At 34.3% G+C, this 20714-nt stretch overlaps 1 protein-coding gene and 1 long non-coding RNA gene across 2 annotated transcripts; one reads left to right on the plus strand and one right to left on the minus strand.

Moving 5' to 3' along the window:
• Positions 1 to 18: 18 nt before the first annotated feature.
• LOC136817060 (steroid 17-alpha-hydroxylase/17,20 lyase-like) lies at positions 19 to 7396 on the minus strand. The gene is made up of 3 exons (XM_067073402.1): positions 7232 to 7396; positions 2297 to 2868; positions 19 to 1319 (listed from the first exon to the last, which is right to left on the minus strand). Exons 2-3 carry the CDS (start codon positions 2829 to 2831, stop codon positions 343 to 345), a joined length of 1512 nt encoding a protein of 503 aa, XP_066929503.1. The 5' UTR covers positions 2832 to 2868; positions 7232 to 7396; the 3' UTR covers positions 19 to 342.
• Positions 4125 to 5233, plus strand: LOC136817084 (uncharacterized). The gene is made up of 3 exons (XR_010848022.1): positions 4125 to 4452; positions 4642 to 4739; positions 5071 to 5233. It is a non-coding gene; the product is annotated as an uncharacterized lncRNA (long non-coding RNA).
• Positions 7397 to 20714: the final 13318 nt, after the last annotated feature.

Raw genomic sequence — 20714 nt, forward strand, 5'->3', positions numbered from 1 at the left:
GAAATACGTCAACAGATATATAATCAAAAAAGTTTCTTGTATAAATAACCACCACCATCGACCACAAGGAAATGACTTCTATGAAATAAAGTCAGATTGATGCACTTTAAGAGTAATACCCGTGATATTATATTTCCTATTATATTAAACTATTTATATATTTATCATATTTTGTATATATTTTTATAATTTTTAACAAAGAATAATAGAGTTTTCAATCCAATTTCTATCTGTTCACTATCGGTATCGATACCGTAGAAGACTGAAGACGTTCCCATGCTCTGGCATCATGAAAAGCATTAATTGATATTACATGATATGATGATAGCCATCGGCTTCTTCTTATACATCTCGTTTTCTAAGAATTACTTTGTACAAGGGTGTCATATATTGGTTAACACCTATGGTGACATCAGTTAGACTTGGCAGCAATCCAGATTCTGGTTCGATATGAAAATCAACCAATAATCTTGTTAGAGCTATAAATAACTCTGTTCTTGCAATTTGCTCACCAAAGCACACGCGCTTGCCCATCAAAAACGGTAAGTAACTTTTACAAATATTTGGTGCAAAATTTCCATTTTCATCTATCCAACGCTCTGGCTTAAAGATTTCTGGATCATTCCAGTACCGCTCGTCTCGATGAATATTCCAAATATGAAACAACACTTGAGTGTCCTTTTTGATTGATTTTCCATTCAGTGAGCTATCTTTTGTTGATTTATGTGGTAAACTTAAAGGGCCTATTGCCAAACGTAAAGTCTCTTGTATGATAGCCTGAACAAGTGGTAGTGAGGACTGATCGCTCATCTTTGGGTATTTTTTTGCACCAACCATGTGTTTAATCTCATTGTAAGCCTCTCTCATGTATTTTGGATGATGTAATAAGTACAAAACTATCCAAGAAAGAGTTACAGCTGTATTGTCAACACTTGCATCAAGGAGGTCCATCATCACCATTTCAATCGTGTCACGTGTTAACTCGCTTATTCCATTTTTTTTAAGAAACTCTTCATCACTAGATGTATGGATAAACAAGTCCAACATATTTTTCAACATTTCCGGTTTCAAGTTCGTCTTATGTTTGTTAAAAACATTTCTGAAATGTTCATCTCTCTTTGCTAAGTAGCTTGATAACATTCTAGTCGAGTGGATAGGAAGATATTTCTGCCATTTTGAAATTGAAATAGGATCACCATGATATACAGCATAATGTAAATAGTTATTTAATTCTAATATCTTTTGAAATGTGGGGTTTTCTATATTTTCGTATCTTTCACCAAGTACTATTGTGGAGATAATATTTGTCATGAACAACCCTAAAAGTGGGAAAAAATTAATCCATTCAATACTGTAAGCTTTTCTACCAGGAGTTGATTTTTTCTTATTCATTTTTCATCTTCATTTTCGACTTTTTTAAAAGATTTTTGACATGATGACATCCCACTCACAATTATTATAATTAAATCTAATCTTAAGAGGGATGGAGCCAAAACGCCAAAGTATACTAAGGTTATCAGTTTTATAGTTTGAACTCAAGGAAAATATTCCTCCCTATCCCGGTGAAGGTAAAAATTTCAACCCCAGTGAGTTTTTTTATCTCAAAATTTGATTTTATTCAGAGTCACCTCACAGGGGTGTTCAAGTTGATAATGTCAGAAAAATGAGACAGGGGTGTTCAAGTAGATAATGTCAGAAAAATAAGAGAGGGGTGTAGTTCAAGTATTAAACTTTTGCGACTTTTGCGAATTTTGGCCTTTTTCGCGAAAGAAAATGTCTTTGAAAATTCTTAACAAGGCGATTCGCGAAAGTTTATGCTCGCAAAAAATTCTTGAAAAAGTTGAAAATCTGTAAAGTTTCGAAATCAGAATAAAAAAATAGCATTTCTATTCCTTGAAAGCCTCATTGAGGTCATATATTACCAGTTTTTAATCGAATTCGAGAAGCATTTGTCACTCTTAAGCTATTTTTCGTGTGAAAATTTTCATTTTGATCACCCAATTCACGAAATTTTTTCCTTAAATTCGCGAAAGTAAATGTCATAAATTTCGCGAATTTTCGACCTCGCGAAAGTTTGTACGCTTAAAGTAGATAGTGTCAGAAAAATGAGACAGGGGTGTTCAAGCAGATAGTGTCAGAAAAATAGTCTTTTAGAACGGCGTAGACCATAGCCTAACAAACATGTATTATTTGACTTTAACCCTAAAACCATTGACCAAATATCTTTACTTTTGACAGAGAAAATTAGAGACGTTCGGTAGATAATTTCTAAAGAAACTGTCTGAAAAAAACTTACTTATTTCCACGTTTAGATTAACAGGTTCATTAGTTTTCTCCATTAATCGTCCATTCATTTGTTCAACTTCTTGTGCAACTTTCACTTCAAGTTTTCCATCTAGATTGGCATACATTTTTAAGGACCTGATTGCTAGTTTTCGAACTAGTAACCAGTGTGAACCATAATCAGCAAAGACTAAATCTTGATAATTTCTTGTTATCATTGCAAATGCATGGTGGTTTGATGGCCTACCTGCGAATTCAGCAGATTTTGTCACGAGCGCCTCTTTAGCTTGTTCTATTGTATTCACCATGACGATTCTCTCCATACCAAAGCTGATCGAGAATACATCTCCATAAGCTTTTGTCAGTTTTTGATATGTTTTATGAGGCCTTTTAAAATCAATACAATGCAAGTTCCCGATTAAAGGGAGAGGAAAAGGGCCTGGGGGATAGTCTTTTAAATCATATACATGGTTTAGGTAAACTATCAAATTGTATACAACAACAGCCAACAGGAGATATGTTATCCATTCTAATATCATTGGTATCATTTTCCATGCAATGTTTTATAGTTGTATTACCTTCAAACTGTTCATAGAACAAAAAGGAAAGAGATTAAATTTAGGCTGTACCAGACGAACAAGGATTTTTCCTAACACAAAGTGATAAAAGATCGCGTGGTGGGCTAAAGTCTATTCGCTTTAATTGTGCACTCTTTTTCCTACCATGTGGAAACCACTCTCAAGGGAACTACTCTAACTACACTGGCATGGTTTCCTTATGGTAGCAAAAAAGAGAGCACACCCAAAGCAAATGGACTTTAGTATTACATTAAATATCAATATTTCGCAAATATTTGAGTACGGATTAAAACATGGTTGTTTTTAATTTATAATTACACTTGAAACCCCTTAAATTGAGAAAAAATGGTCCAAAAATATTGCCGCTTTTCAGTGAAATATGGAAAATTTTAAACATTATCACGCCGACCCTTATTATATACCACCAGCCAAAGAATAAACGCCATGAAGGGCTGGTGTAAAAAGGGCCGATGAGGTAATCAATGATAATTGTTTTAAGAGATTCGGTACTTAAAATCTTGGAGCAATGCCAAATATGCATTCATTTGGTCATTTTTAGGTTTTAAACCGTTATTCACTCAGGCAAGTAACGACCTGTGCAAAAGATTCGATGAATCGTGACGGCCGTGACGGCCAGTTGTTCCACCCCTTTTTATCGAAAAATTTTTGGTTATTTTCACTCTTCATATTAATACCTTTTTAAAAAGTCCTGGGCCAAAAATTCTTTTTCAGCCATTTTGAGAAAATTAAAGGCATAACTCTTTTTGCTGACGTCAGCAAAAATTTGAAATACTAATATCTCCTGGAATATTTATTGAAATTAGCTCAAATTTTGTACGAAGGTAGGGTGGATATGCCCAGCCGGCACACAACGTTTTCAAAACGTTTTTTTTAGGTTTAAATTACGTTGTGAAAAAACGCGTTGCCAAAAAACGTTTTATAAACGTTTTTTCAACGTTGTAGAGAAAACGCGTTATTTCATAACGTTTATAAAACGTTGTTGAAACGTTAAAATCCAAACGTTTTTCAAAGGTTTTGCTAACAACGTTTAAGAAACGTTTTTGCTAAACTTGATTTAAACGTGATTTTGATCAACGTTTTTTAAACGTCTATAAAACGTTTTTTTGTGACGAAAGTGTAGTGCCCAAGATTTATATTTGAAATATATAAATATAACTTCATCGACTCTTCTCAGCTTTTATCCTAAGAAAATTTCTGAGACTTTACCTACCTGCTCTGAGATATAGCAGAGATATTCTATATATATTTTTCTCTTTTACTTTATTGACTTCTCTTTAAGTTTTAAAAAATATATTTTAATAAAACGCCCACTCCCTGTTTGAATACCTCGTAAGATCGCCCACCCGTAGAATATAAACTTGTAATAGAAACACCCACTCGCCGCCCCCATCGTCCGCCGAATTAACAATGGAATGACTTCTTTTCTGGACAGCTTTCGAACGTTCGAACGTTCGAACGTTCGAACGTTCGAATTCGAAATCACTTGTAGTTCAAAACAAAAATCAAACAAAGTTGGATGTTTCATGCACGAAGACTGGAAGAAGCTGGTTCTTTTACAAAAATAGATAATGTAAGTAGTTTACATTAAACTGAAAATGCTTTTGATATTTAAGTTAATTCTTAGAGGCTTTATCGGTGTAGCTTATTTCAGGTTTCAATTTCTGATGATATTTATTTTTGAGAGCAAACCTTGGAAAAATTACATAATCTTCGGTAAACTTTATGTTAAAACTTTTTATTTTAACTTCTTTTCCCTCAGATTCAAGCTGGAGTGTATTATTGGTTTCCTTATTGCGACTATCCTCAGCTGACTTTGTGTGGTCGCCAGCAGAAAGTACCGAAAATATGCTAGTAAAGGTAGGTGAAATGTAACAAGACTTTAATAATATCTTTCCAAAACTATGCTAATTTCTTGTTAATACCCCTGCATCACTGAGTGAGCTTGGTACTTCAAACTAATGAAATTTGACTTGGAAACACCCCTGTCTCAACGAAAATAATTTAGCAAAGTCCCTTATAGAATACATTTCGTGAAACATAAAGTTTGGCCAGGAAATTTAAGAAGTTTTTTCTTTATCCTTCTAGAGCATTCTTTTTCCCGTGGAAAGAAAAGATAGTTTTCAACGTCTCAACTGCAGCTAAAAAATCTTTAAACATCAAATTTACTATTCGTCTTTTATTTTTTCAGGATCGCAAATGTGTGAAGGAGACCAAAGAAATCGCAATCAAGATATCGTTTTTTAACACTTCGAATAGCAATCATACTGGAAACGTTTGGAATGATTATCACAAAGATGCCAGAAAGGAAGGACGGAAGAGAGAAAGAACATTAAATTTTTGATTTCATTGCGTTTAATTTAAACTGATTGTAGATTATCATACCCAGAAAATTAAAAAGAAAAGAGCATTCAAAGAAAATTCAAATGTGTGTACGGTCTTTCTCATAATAGTGCAATGAATAGGAATTATTTTGGCAAAGAACGTCTTAGAGACGTGTTAAAACTAATCTAAAATAACTTTTAAAGACGTTTTTAAGTCGTCTCAGAAACGTACCATACCGAAATTAATAAAATTAGAACGTCTCGGAAACGTCCTAGAGACGTCCATAATTAGTTCCAAAAAGACGTCTTTCAAGTGGCTAGAAGAAAACGTAGAAACAACGTTTTTTAAACGCCTTGCAAAAACGTAATCTATAAACGTTTGAAAAACGTTTTTTTGACGTTGTGAAAAAACGTTTTAAAGTGCGACAAATACAACCTGAAAAAAACGTTTTCCAAACGTTGTGAAAAACGTTTTTTAAACGTTTTTTAAACGTTTTTTTGCCGGCTGGGTGGATATAGATATGGGTTCGAACCCCGTTTGGGACGATAATTCAAGGTCAGTTAAAATACTTTAGAATAGTCAGAAAACATAGTAAATAAGTTAGAAAAGTCACCAGGGGGTCAGAAAATAGCCTCAGAGAAGATAGGCAGAAATAAAAAGTCGATGTCGGAATGAGCAATAGGCAAGAGTTTTTTCCGTCTTTCAATTCCAAAAATTTTTTGCGGATGTAAAAAATTGACCTAAAAATTGATGACGTCAGCATTTTTTGAGGAAAACGAAAATTGCTGATTTTTGCTGACGTCATCAATTTTGAGAAAAAATTTTTTGGGAAACGAAAGGTATCATCAATGAGCTCATTTCGACAAATATTCCAGGAGTTATTAGCATTTTAAATTTTTGCTGACGTTTTGCTGACGTCAGCAAAAAGTGTTTTTCCTTAATTTTATCAAAATGGCTGAAACGGAATTTTGGACCCAGGACTTTTAAGACATTAAAATGACGAGTGAAAATAACCAAAAAATTTTCCCAAAAAAGGGGTGGAACATGCAACTGGCCATCACGCGTTAAGGCCTGTTTCCATCTATCATACACTCCGCGCGATCAATGTTTGATTTCCATGAAAAACATACACAATCTGTATGTTTACATTTTTTTGTTTACTCAGCAGTTTTTCTCTTTCTTGATTGGTTGAAAAATTATCAATTGAGATGTGCACTCCTGTACGCTCAAAAAAAGTTCACAAAAGCGTACACTTTTTGTGTACAAGAAAATTTAATTCGTGACGTATGGCGACGTCATTAGGCTATTTTAGGAAATTTTGCCCTAGCGTGCACGCTCGCGCGATCGAAACAGGCCTTTACTTGATTGATTCGTTAATTTTTTGCACAGGCCGTAACTTGCCTTAGCAGGGGTGCCTGAACCTTTTTCGATTTAATTATTAAAAAAGTCCGTGTTTTACAAATTTGTATTATATAAACTGTTTTAGTCCATATTAAATGCAGTCCGTATGGACTTTTTAGTCTGTAAAATACAGTAAGTTTGAACGATCACGATTGATGACTCAGCATATACATATACATAATGCAGGTTAAATAATAAAGTACACAAATTTGCTTAGAAAAGAGGTTTGACAAGGCCTGAAAATTAGCTTACAAGACATCAAGAAATCTAAGGCTAAAGTCAGAAAGTCCATAAAACAACAACGCTGATAATTCTACAATCATGGACGAAATATATTGAGAATTCTGGGTATTTCACCGTTATTCAGAAATTAAAGTTCGGGCGAGAATGACGATTTCGGGCTTTCCATTTGACCTCATCGAATATTTCAATTTTGGAGGAGTTGACTGGCTTCTAGGCTATATTCTTAGCCTTTTTGGAGCCTTTTTGGACTCAGAATTAAAATTCTACATTCGCACCTTAAATTAAGGCACTTCCAAATCATTTGTGGTTTTAAATTTTCACTGGGGATTTCCCTTTTGTCCCAAATATTATGTCCACGATTGTAGGTGGAAAAAGATACTTACTAAAACACTTGATAGTGGTTTAAAACTTAACCTCAAATGTAAGAAATTCTTTACCATTAGCAAGAAAATGCTTTAAGTTTCGAACATAAAAATCTCTTCTTGAAAGATATCAAATTCTCTTCTCACTCATACTCTACTAGAGCGACTTTGCGAATAATACAAAAAAGACACGAAAGACAACGCTGTCAAACGCCTTTAAAATGCTACGTCATGAAAGGCTAGAATAAATTCTACAATAGGAAAATAGTATCAAATGTCGTCAAATGTCTCAAGGGACTACTCGAAACATTAATGTGTTAAGACACTATGCTGGAGAACAAAATAGAGAGCTAATTATTAATTAGTACAGACATCAAAACAAATCAATTTGCAACCATCAGAGGAATGTAAAGAGATGGAAAAACAGCTTCTTGAAAACAATGGAAAAACGGCTCGTCATATACCAGGTCTCTTGCCCTTAAGGGAGTTTATGTCGAGTAAACAGGTTTCTTTTGTTGTCGCTATAACAAATCTGCATAATTAATTAGCGTGTTGTGACAAAATTCTTTTATGTTTCAAGCCTGATTATGCGCAAACTTTTAGGGCTTATATTTTGGGTACACCTCTCCTATACGAAAAGGTACCTATATCTTCTTGCTCAGAAAATTTCTTTTGCTATACATTGGTAAAAATATTGCTCCTTATTCTTAAAAATTGAACTAGTAATCGGCAAAAAAGGAAAAACAAATTTTCATTTTTATTGTCAAATTATGCAGAATGCGTCCGATTTATATGGCGAGCCGTCTTTTCTGGACTTTCATTTAATGACCTAATCAACGTTTTTACAATAGAATTTTCAATTGAAGTGATCGTTGAACTTTGAGTAATCAGAAAAGCTGTTTTTCCATCTCTTTACATTCCTCTGCGACCATATAATGCACCGACCATCGTGTTTAAAGCTATCCGAAGGGGCTAGGGGAGAAACCTTTGGATGGGATAAATGAAGATACTTAATTTCATATCCAGAATTGGTTTCCCATCCAGAGAACGCGCCTTAATCATGACGACGGATTGTATCTAGCGGTTTCTTTGTTTTTGAGTACTACGTTTTTCGAAATCTAGCGGTAGATTTTATTTTCAATCCTGCGTTTGTGTGAAAACCACACGTGGGTGTTCTGGATGGGAAATCAAGTGTCTTGACTTTTTCTTACCTGGGAAAGGTTAAAGATTCTCCTCTAGCTCTTCGGGCTTAACCCTTTTTTTACCCTTGTTGCCATATGGTAACAAATTAAAAAAAACTGAAAATTAAAATTTTTCTTAAACGGCTGGATCAATTCGTTTGAAATTTTCAGAAAAAACTCTAGTAACATAAACCATATTTAAACCATATTTTAAAGGGGGTGGTAAGCATTTTCAAGAATTATTTTCAAAAATCTGAAAAAAAAATTATTTCATTTTTGAATTCTACTCATCGAGAGAGTTCGTTTGGTATATAAAACGTAGGGGATGCAAAGTGTTACCAAAATATGGTAAAGAAAAGGTTTTAAACTCAATGGCACCGACAGTAAGCATATCTTTTCTTTCGTTTTCTTCCTACGTGTAAGATTTCAAAAATCCTATTTTTTCAATTGCGCATATTTTGAAGTGTCTTAAGGACCATAGTGAAAAATCAATTTCAGAATTTGAAGATAAAACCTTATATTTTTGCTTCTTTGACATGTTTAAGAACAAACTGCTTTTGAAAAAATAAATTACATCATGAGTAATTAAGGAATAAGTGTGTCATGGACCTTAATAAAACTTCATAACGACGTTATTCATATACTTTTCACAAAAAAAGCCTAATCTCCTTGGGGAAATCATTTTATTGTTTCAAACTTTTTTAAGTTAATGACAAATAATTTCTTTATTTAGATTTTTTCGGAAAAATTTTCTATTTGGCTACATCCCAAGTTATAGCTGTTTTCGTATGGAAATTTAGTGGAGAAAATTGCCAAAAATGAGGTTTTTTGGAGATTTTAAAGGAAAGATACTTCCACAAAAATTTTCCGAAATTACATTTTTAGATACTAAATAGATACATCACCTGAACCAAAAAAAATTCAAAATGTTTGATTTTTACCGAGATTAGGGCTTTGAAAGATGAAATACTCCTCTTTGAAAAACTCTTCGTTTTCTTCTTCATTTAATTTGTTCATTTCAATTTTTCGATTTTTAAATTCTAAAAAGGTAGGTTTAACAGGACATATAAAAAAAGTTATACATTAATTTTTTTTAAATTCAGAAATTGCCATTTAAGTTGGTGTAAAATCGAAAAATTGTCCAGAGCCTTTAAGTACAGAAAACAACTGGACTTTCATGGCGAAAAACTAGTCGTGTAAATAAGAAAAAGAAGTTTTTCTATCGCAATTTTTATTTTAATTTTGATTATGAGTCTATGACAGTTTTTCAACCAGTAGCGCGGTGGTTTGACCAACTTGCGAGGTAAAAAAGGGAAAAGGGCGCCGAAATTGGTGTTCCAAAGACCATTTTGGATTGCCTTTCTTTTCGGCGCCCCCTAAAATAAACCGCTAGTGGGAGAGGGGCTATTTTCCGCCTCTGCCACCTGCCACTACGCTATACCCTGAGTATCAGAGGTTAAGTTTTCAAAGAAAATAGTAACCTCTGAAGACAAATAATAGAAATTTTATCGCGCATGTGTCAATCTAATCACTGTAAAAAAAAATCAAAGATGAAGAACAAATATTACCATATTAATGTCTAGCAGACTGTATCAGTATGCAGTTTACTATTTACGAATTCCCCAGAAACCTCCAAGTGTAGTTGAAATGAGTTTATTTCGAAAGAAATCTTTTACATGATCCCCAAATGTATAACAGTAATTACTAAACTTTTAATTATGGAAATGTCACTTTAATTGAATCGAAATAATGGACCGACTTTATGTTATGATTCTCTAACACTGACTCTTTTTACAAAGCATTGATGACTTTTTGTAAGTTGTGTTTTCAACGACGGGAATAAAAATATCGACTATGACGCTCATCCAAGATCTTGGATGGTCGTCATGGTTACTTTTGTCTTCGCTGATTGCGCGATGAATAGAATCTCGATTCGTCGGCACAGCGTAAATATATGATTTTGAGCTGTGCTTTTCACGGTAACAACGCTACTGTTTGTAACATTATTTTTTGGCGTGATCGCTTGATTTAGAATATTTTTTGGCGTGATGGCGTGATCAAGCGTGATCGTGATAAGACAAAATTTTGACGCGTTTTTAAAAGGAAATTTTTTTCAAACACCTTGTAGATCATAGTGATGAATTTTCACACAACTAGTTTTTGGGACGTTCGTGATGACAATATCACACTAGGTCATTACAACCTTAATTTTATCCCTAAGGAATGTTACAAAACAAAACTATGTGCACTAATTATAGTCAAAGGTCAAAATATAGATAGGGTTTGGGATGATAATTTACAAAGTGTTCGAAAGAATTTGAAAATAAAATGGGATTATCAATCACAGTGGCAAAACACGAATGATATTAGGTTAGCTATGATGTAAGGAATGTAAAAACAACTATGGACTTTGGGAGGGTTGATGGGAATAAACATAAACAATAAAATTGAGTAATAAAAAAATTAATATGGAATCGGGTAAGCAATGGGAGGAAAATGGAAACGGGAAAGGTTAGATAAAGGCATTCAAGAAACGGGAAGGAAGAGAGGGAGGATGGAACGGAGGGAATGATCTAAAGCAGCGTGAATCGCAACAACATCTCGGTAGAACCTCCATGTCAGAGGTTCGCGCTGCTTATCATATGTCTCAGATGATTGGAGTCTTGAGCGAACTGAAAGAAGTGAGCACTGTCTTAATGACACCACTCTGAGTTATGTAAATAATATAACTTTATCAGTCCGAGTCGACCCAGTTGAGCTTACTTTCCTTAAAATAAATAGAAGGATTTCTTGATCAACCAGGATTTCCAAACAGAGTAACTAAGGGACGCAGAAAAGGGAGATTCAATCGAACACTATGAATTGTACAAAACTCGTCAGAAATAAAGGTTCAAACATTCAAACAAGAAAAGGAGAATTATAATTGCTAAATACGAGTAATATACTGAGCTTGAAGTATACTTCCAAAAGGATCACCCTAAGGGCGATCCCTAGTAAAATATAGACAATTACTTACATGATTTTGCTACATACAATACCAAATAACAACTGTCTCTATATAACGATATATAACGGTATTTATACGATAATGATAATAAAAGATTGACATATATTACGATTACAAAGACTATATATTAATATAAGAGGTCTGGTAACTACAGTGAACTTATACGTAACAGGAATAGCAATTGCTGCAATAACTACAGAGGGATAACGTGATTATGGTTATGGATTATGGTTAGCTTGTTATAGCTTTTAACCCACATTTTTTTTCAATTGAGTATTGCATCAGTTTAAGTGGGTTAACTATGAGATAAAATATTCAACAGGGAAACAAAGGCATTCGGGGGGGTGGATCTTCTTGATATATGACAATATCCTCACTAAAAATTTTCGCCTGCGGTGCGAAAAGGTTTTCGTTTTTATACAAGGGAGAATTGGAATAGCTTCAGCAAATATGTTCATCTCATTTCACTATCCTTTTACCTTATCGGCAGAAAAATTTGTCGGTAGAACAATTCATCGGTAGAAAAATTCGTCGGCAAAGAAAGTTCGTCGGTAAAAAATTTCGTCATCATAAGCGATTTTTTTGTCTTTTTACCGACGAATTTTCTACCGATAAGGTATATTACCCCCTGGCATCCAAAAGAAATTAGGGAGTCCATAAAAGACCATTTATTGCATTTGAATGGTGAATTTGGGAAAAAAGAGTTCAAGATTTATCGTAAGATTACAATTTAAAAAAAGCAATTTCTACAACTAAAAGATAATTGCTTTTTTACCCAAGAGCAATCTTTTGATTTAATAAAAATGTTAATAGCATTTATCGGAGGCATTTAAAAGGTTAAAGAATTTGATTAACTTTTGTTTCTTTTCGTATAGTCGCATCAGAGTTAAAGCATGAAACTACCAACCAAGTTTCATGGTTGAAGCCATACTGTAAATAAATCAACGAAAAAATCGAAGCTCCTCCTTTGAAATAAAATCTCATTTTAATGGCCTTTTTAAAGGCATATAAAGGTTTTCAAGCGGGGGGCACCCTATAACGTAAGTTAAAACTAGTTTTAGCTATATGAGAGGGCCCGAGATGTAAATATTTTCGCACTCGCTCCGTTCGCTTTATTTTAGAACAAAATTCCTATAGTAAGGGTGCACCAAATTGGCATTTTTGTCGATTTGCTTCCCAATTCCCGTTTTGATTGAGTGCCATATCAATCCACCATAAAAATCTGAATTATACCGCTTAATAAGGTGTAAAGTTTCATAAATTGATTTACTTTTTTTCCAAAAATTGCCTCCTCACACCCTCATAGAATCAGGGGGTTGGTCTTAGTGAAACACAATGCACAAAAAGTTTCACCTGCGGCTTACATTTTCTCCTACCCCTCCAAATACGTAAACTTGTAGCTACTCTTTTCTAAAACGGTAGCCGGAAGAATCAAAAGCTTTTGCGTGATGCGTGATGGGAGAAAGATTTGGCGTGATGGCATAGAGTGTGTCATATCCCCTTCATACAAAATAACCTCCATAAAAAATCGTCAGAAAAACCCTATCGTACCTTGAAAATCTAAGTGGTTGATACCACCACTTTTTCCTCCTTCACTATTAGAGGAACGTCCTTAGATACTCCACTTTTATTTTATCTATACAACAGTTGAATCTCTAGTATGACCCAACTTTGAATCATTCTATTTTTTAGTGTTTTGAGAGAGTGGTTTGAGTTTTAAATTAGATTTTGAATTAATCCAATTTTTAAATTTTTCTTGCTATTCGGTAGCAAGATGAAAATCTCTGGTTAAAGAAGAAACATTTCTATTCTAAGAAGAAAGCATGCACTCAGATTAAGGTTTTTGTATAAAAAATGAGGTATTTTTTCTATCTCTGAAAAAAAGTTTGAAAACTTTTACTTGGAAAACGTGACTCGAAATTCCAGTCAATATTCCAAAAAGGTATGTTATTGGGATTTGTCTCTGAACCAAGAATCTTGGTGAACTCATCAGAAGACAAAATAGTTTTTTAAATTGGTAATTTGCCAGATAAATGGATCTGCAAAATGCCTGTCTGAGACTATTTTAATTCTCATATCTGCCATTTGAACCCTTTGTCTTAAGGTTTTTAAGTAATGCACTTGATTTTGACTATGATCACTCCTCGATGATACGGTTATTTGATCTTGCCTAAAACCGTGCTTATGCAAATCTCGGGTTCACCTTATCGCTCCATCCATTAATAAAAGTAACGAAGTTTGTGGCCACTGAAAATTAATTTTTCTTTTAATAAGATCCTGATGATAAAATTGATTTTTATTTCTGATAACGGACGAAGGGTGTTGAGTCAGAGGTATTTTTTAGCGAACGTTTCTAAAGAATCAAATTGTATAAGAAGACATTTTAATCTCACAGTACCAAGGTATTTTTGATTTAATTTAAACTAAAAGTACCCTGCTTCATTGACTAAATTGTCACACATTGGAGCTTTTTACCAGTACGAGGTATATTCTCAGCAAACAAGACATAACTACCGGTTGACCCAAAAAAGTGTAAGGGTTTGATGGCTGGCTGCTGTGTCTGAAATAATGTTAATTTTTACTAAATTATTTTTTTATTGTAGAGAGGAAAGGTAAACTTAAAATTTGGCATATAACTTTTAGATTTGGTTCAGTAGTTCTCAAATTAAGCTTTGGAAGTCAAAATTCACTTTTTAAAAAGTCCAAAAACAAGTCAAAAATAGGGGTATTACTTGAGAACCACTGAACCAAATTAAAAGAAATTATGTCATAAAAATTAAAGGTTACCTTTCTTTACGATGAAAAAAGAATTTGTTAAAAATTCACCTTATTTCGGACACAGTTGCCTTCAAACACTTATCCTTTTTTTGGGTCACCCGGTGAGATTTAGATTCTACAATTATTCAACTTCCAAAATTTTCCAAAATTTCCAAAAAGGAGTTGAAAAATATATTGTATGGTATTCCCCCCAAAATGCTATCCGCCATCAAATTTTTTACACCAACTCATATTCGAAAATACTTACTACCGATGGGCGTTCTCCCCTTTCGAAATTCTGGTAGGAATACTTACATTTTTGTTTATCATTGTTGTATATATACTTTACGTGTTTCAGTTGATCCTTTAACAGGCAAGAGTATTCAGATAACAAGAAAGTGCGGCGCGCGCCATCCTGCTACATTTCTCACAGATACTGACTTTGACGATGATATTGCCTAGCTCAGCCAATCCATCCAAGGTGCGCAAGAATTACTCAGGCTTCAAATTAAATTAAAAACGGAAAGTGTGAGCAAAATATTTTCTGCTCAGAAAAATCAAAGCATTTGAGCTTTGAGTAACTTCTCTTTAAAACAGGTTGATGATTATAAATATCTCGGTTCGTTCATATCTTCTTCTCAGAAAGATTTCGAAGCTCGTAAAGGTTTAGCTTGGACCGCCTGCAACAACCTCCATTCGATTTGATCCTCAAACCTTGCCAATGATCTTAAAGCTGAAAGTTTTCATATCGCTCATCGAGCCAACTCTTTCCAGGCAGGAAGAAAAAAAGCTTGACGGAACATATACGTGTCTTTTGATGCGGGTTAAGAATTTATCCTGGAAAAATTATCCCACCCTTCAACAAATCTACGGTAATCTCTCTCGGTTTTCTACTGTTTTGAGGAAACGCAAAACCCAGTTTGCTGGTCACTGCTGTAGAGCAGATAAAGAAGTTATTTAATCTCTCTTTCTATGGAAGCCCCCAACAACCATCCGTATGGGTAGAAAACTATCCTTTCCAGACGTATATCTCCCGAGATACTGGATTATGTAAGGAAGACCTGAATACAGCCATGCGGGACAGGGATGTCTGGAGGGATGGTGAATGCCGAGGTCTTGACTGCGGTCGAACCATGATGATGATGACAATGACTAACACTCTTATTTCACACAAAAAAATTGACTAAAACTTCCCCTCACCCCAGTGAAAATCAAGGAGAGATTGATCACCCCACTCAATTTTTAGAAAATATCTTGCAGCCCAGTGGATTTTAAATTTCTCACAACCCACCCCACTGGGTTTTTAACACCCACTGGGGCACAGAGACAGGGGTGTATTTAACATTTATCCAGTTTTTTTCACGGAAATTTACACACTACCTAAAAGGAGTGTAAACCTTTTTATCGTTTAGTAGTGTACGTACAGTGCCGTAGGAAGCATATGGAGGGCTGAAGTTTAGTAACACCGCGAGGGCCACTAAATGTTTTGAATAGTCTTAAATCTAAAATCTATGATACCCCCTGGCCCAAGGTTGCTACACGGCACTGGTATACACTTTGAAGAATAATTACAACTAATATGGTAGCTATGAAAGAAATGCAAAAGTTTTAAAAATCTGTCTAATAGGCTGTAAATATACAATGGGAAAACAAAAATAACAGCTCCTAAAACATATTTCTATCCTAAATATTTGAATGAAATTAAGCAAAACCGGCTGTGAATAAATAACTATTTTGCCTAGAAACGAAAATGTAACATCTCAAAAAGAAGAACAACATCCATTTTTGTATCAAAAGGCTTACATTAAAACAAGTGCTTTGGCTAAATTTCAAGGTGGGAAAAGATTGTCTCTATCAACTGTTTAAAAGTTTTACAGCAATAACAGGGTCGTATTTATTAGTCCATTTTCTTTAGCCCCGCATCGAGAAAAAAAAACGAACCAATAATATAAACTGGAACAATTTAAAAAGTGAAGCTACAGTCTATTCACGATAAGAGTGCACTCTTTTTTCTATAACTTTTTTTAATTTTTAAAATTTTCATCTTCACATTTTGAAATCTTTCAAAATGATTTTCTAATCCAAATTATTCCACTCATGATTATCTCTTCAACAGTGTCAAATTTATTATGATCAAAGCAATCCTTAAAAAGTTATAGAAAAAATAAAAAAAGAATGCTCGTTGAAAAGATAATCGTGAGTGGGATATTATCCATTAAAAAATTCGAAAGAAAATCAAAAATGGAGACTCTTCTTGTTAGAGACAGCATGCAGCATAGCCTAGGCTGCATGCAACAAAAACGAGGCGCAAAGCTTACTGGTTAAAATTAGTTTCACTATTCGATTGTGTCTCTCACTTGACGTATACTAGGGAGATAAAGCAAACAGTTATCGATATACGTTAGCCTAATATTTTTTACCTCGATAATGATAATATAGGCGAAAGCTTTGAAAAGACTAGCTACCTCACGTAATCTCGCTATTAGCGCACGATTTCAAAACGCGCGACCGCTTCATTCACCGCTTTGCCACCGCTTTCAAAACCACGCACCTATCCACCACCCGAAAAGCCGTTTTAACAAATATTTCCCTTCTTATTAGAATCGGGAAATATTTAATAATGAAAATAAAAAAACTAAACAAAAACTAAAACTAAACTAAACTAAAATTAATGAAGCAAATTTAATTTATTAAGTCGATTACGAATGTATTGTTCCCGTATTGTTATTATTGCATCATTAACATAAGGTTGAATTTTTGTTGGTTGTACTAACGTTAAGTAGTAACATTAAATAAATGTTTATTTTTTTGTTAAAATTAACATTGAAAAGTTATATTAAATCAACATTGTCGTAGTGTTTCAGGATCTAAAATTGGATTATAATGTTAAAGCAACATATAATTCATGTTTAATCATTAACATTCTAATTTCAATGTTAAATTAGCGTTGTTTTAGGGTTTGCTCCATCATGTTAGAACACTAAAATGACCATAAAATAACGTTAACATAATGTTCGGTGCCAGCTGGGAAGTAAATATGAAGCCCATGATTGTAGAATAAAATATTGTCATGCTTTTTGTATGCTTATAAGAGGGAAATTTTTTGTTGCATTTTTCCGAATCTTGTACATATCGTCACTTTTCATTTCTAAAGGACAGATCCCTAATCTTTCACATAATTGTTTTAAATAAGAGATCTTATCGAAACTTACAAGCTGCACCAGGATTTCTACAATGATATAATATCATTTGTGCAGCTTGAGCCCAGCTTTACAGAGTCACGTGCTGTCGTTTCTACGCTCTCGCGGAGCTTGAATAGAAAATCAGATCTGTTTCCCTATTTTTCGAAAAAAAAACTCTCTCCTGGAAAAGGGAAACAGATATTTCGCAGAAATGAGCTCGTTGGCTGCTTCTCTATTTTATCCTTTTAAATTATCGGCATCAAATTTTAATTACTAGCGAAATTTTTGGTGGAATTGGTTTGAAAAGCCTTAGAAGTATTTAATCATCACCCTGCCTCAAAAAGTTCACTTTGTCAAGAAAATGACTGGTAACGTCAAAGTTCAAAGTGTAATGTAGTGCAAGCGATTAAGGTTCCAGGGGAATTAAGCTATCTCAATGAATATTTGCTCTTTCACGCTGATTTTCTACACAAAGGTAAAAAGTTATGAAAAATTCCGATTGCCAAAACGATTTTTGAAATTTTTCAATTTTTAGGAACTTATGGCCAAAAAACGTAAAATCAACCTATTTTCAGGGTACTTTCCTTAAAAAGGGTCTAAAACGTTGACTTTTCAATTTTTTGTTCCGATTTTTGCACTTCCTTAAAGAAATTCGAGACTTCTGTCCAAAGAGCGTTTCACAAAACTGTCCCAGTATGCTTCTGCCGATCTTCAAATTTTACTCATTTTTTGCAATTCAATTTATTAGCAGCCAAGCCTCCAAGATTGCATAACGAGGGATTGTCATGAAGAAAAGCATTCAATTCACCACACGGTCACGTTTATAACGAAACTGTTTGTAAAGTTTCAATCAATTTAAAGGTCGTCATCGTGAGGAATCCTTGTTGACAGTTTGCTTGTACTGGATTTTAATTCTGCTCCTTAAAACGTAATTCCACTCCCAGAAAGTATTTCAAACAGCAAAAAAACAATTGAAACCACATACCAGACATAACACCTTTGTCTTAAAAACAATTAAAAGCCATTCAAAGGCGCTCCCAGAGAAAGGCACCAGAGGCAAGCTCCGCTAGAATTTTCCCTATACCCCTTTCGCCAGACCTTTACTTGTGGTTTTATGCCCTTTTAAGGGATTTTCCCAAAAGTACAACACAGTAGGCTTATTTCCTGAGCTTTTTGAAAATGATGATTTTTCAGGTCAGTTCCCCTGGAACCACCTGAAATGCAAAAAATTCGAGAAAATCATGAAAAATGACCATTTTCGCACGATTTTGGATTATTCGTGATGACGTCTACGAAAAATGAGCGATTTTCAGATTTTCAATTTTTGATGATTCGCCTCACATTTTTGGTTAGTTTACAGGACCAAATCATCAATTGGTGTGAAAAATTTGAAATTTTTCACAGATAAAGGGGGTATTTTTTCAATTTCAAAGTGTATTGATCAATAAAGATTAAAAATAATAAAAAAACAGGAGGTTTACAATTTTCAGCCTCGTTGTTCTTTTCTTATAAAAGAAAAGAGGCTAGCTGGTTGCTTAAAATTTCATCCGTTTTCAGGGTAACGTTGGTCTTAACATTTGAGTGAATTCTAACTCAAAGAAAACTCAGATGATGGCCATCTTTATTCAAGTATCGCTTTAGCATACCGACATAACTTTTTACGCAATTATTCTGATATTCCTGGGGCAGCTGTATACAATATTTGTAAAGGACCTTTCATTGAGAATCTTCTTTGTTTCATTTTACTATATCGGCAGAACCGATTAAGTCGAGAAAATTTTTTATACCTAATTACACATTTGCAAGACCAGACTGATAAGGTACATTTTGTTCTTGGTGATATTAACATTGACTTCTATCGTGCTGAATGCGATTTTATTCGTCAATTTCTATCAGATTACGAAATGGTCGTTAATGGCCCAACACATATCTCTGGATCTTTGATAGATCAAATCTACGTTCACAAAGATTAGAAACTGATGTGAAGATACACTCGGTATATTTTAGTGATCATGATGCAATAAAATTAACACTTAAGTTGAGATAAAGTTGTAAACCAAATTCTAAGATCTCCAAAAACATTATTTGTGTACATTTTCAGGATCTGAGATGCGTTTTTCCGGCTGGATAAAGATAAAGTCAAATATAGTTATTGTTGAGTACCACTAGAAAACCCGTTCTCCTCTTTAAAAACAAAGAGGGCGTTTTTTTTTCTAAAAATGAAGTGGTCAGGAGTTGTATCAATACAAGGACCCCTTAACCTAATCTTGCCATCTAATTAAGGTTAGCCACGAACAAAAAGTTGGTCTTATCAAACCTTTTTATATAACTAGCTTCGATCGCATAAACGCACAAACCTACTAGTGATAAGTATCATGTCCCCAAACTATCTGTTTTATCCCCATCTCTCTTGCCTCCAGACACCCGCCCAGTACAGACTTCTATTTGCGAAATGATGCGTTCTGTGTAGCGCGCTCTCTTGCACCGTTGGGTATCACGCCTGCTCGCCCCCTCCCCATACGCCTAGTCCCCTACTTCGTCTCATCCCCAGACTCCCAATTGAAATACAAAGATGGTAGGTGTTGTTGCATGCCTTTTCTACTTAACATCAATCAGAGGCGGAAGCTGAGCTCACAGTAAGTGGATTACATCAATCTCAAAACTACCGTACGTTCAGCCCAAAATTATGCCTTCAAAGTTAGACCCTTACAGTAAATTTTTAGCCTATTTTTGAACCTTTTGACAGCGAATTTGCAATCTTTCTTCGATATTTTACCTTTACAATGCAGTGCTTCTTCTGGACACTCCAAAATTGTACCCTTGAGGGCCGCTATAAGGAAAATAGAACCAGATTCATGTTGATTGTCATTTTATAAATGTATACATTTCGGTAAGGTGCATTATAGATGAATGTTTGAAAGCCAACTGAAGGATATAAAAAATTCCATTTAGGGAGTTCATTTTCACAGATTTAGTGAATTTTTCCCAAAAAGATAGATAACAAAATTATTTAGAATGCTAATTTTATAGGGCTGGAGTGGCATTTGAGTCCTAGGTTGGCCATTATTGGACAATTAAGAATATTTAAAACGTGCGTTTAATCTAGCCAATCTAATTCTTTCGTATTCATCTGTTGACCGTTGATCATGTTTTATGTAATTTCTCTTCAATGTACCTGCAAGTCCTGACAGAGCAGTGACTCGACTTATACCGACGTAAACTTGACCAGAATTAAAACGTCTTTGATTTAAAAGGTTAAAACTATTTTCTGAAACGTTTTTCCTTGCACTTTGTGGACAGTACAGGCCCATGACAAAATCAACGGAAATTGCAGTCTTTATACTAATGCTTGAGGATGACTATGGATGACGCGCGAT

Source organism: Clytia hemisphaerica, unplaced genomic scaffold (assembly GCF_902728285.1).
Source record: "Clytia hemisphaerica strain Z4C2 unplaced genomic scaffold, Clytia hemisphaerica genome assembly, whole genome shotgun sequence".
Lineage (NCBI taxonomy): Eukaryota > Metazoa > Cnidaria > Hydrozoa > Leptothecata > Clytiidae > Clytia > Clytia hemisphaerica.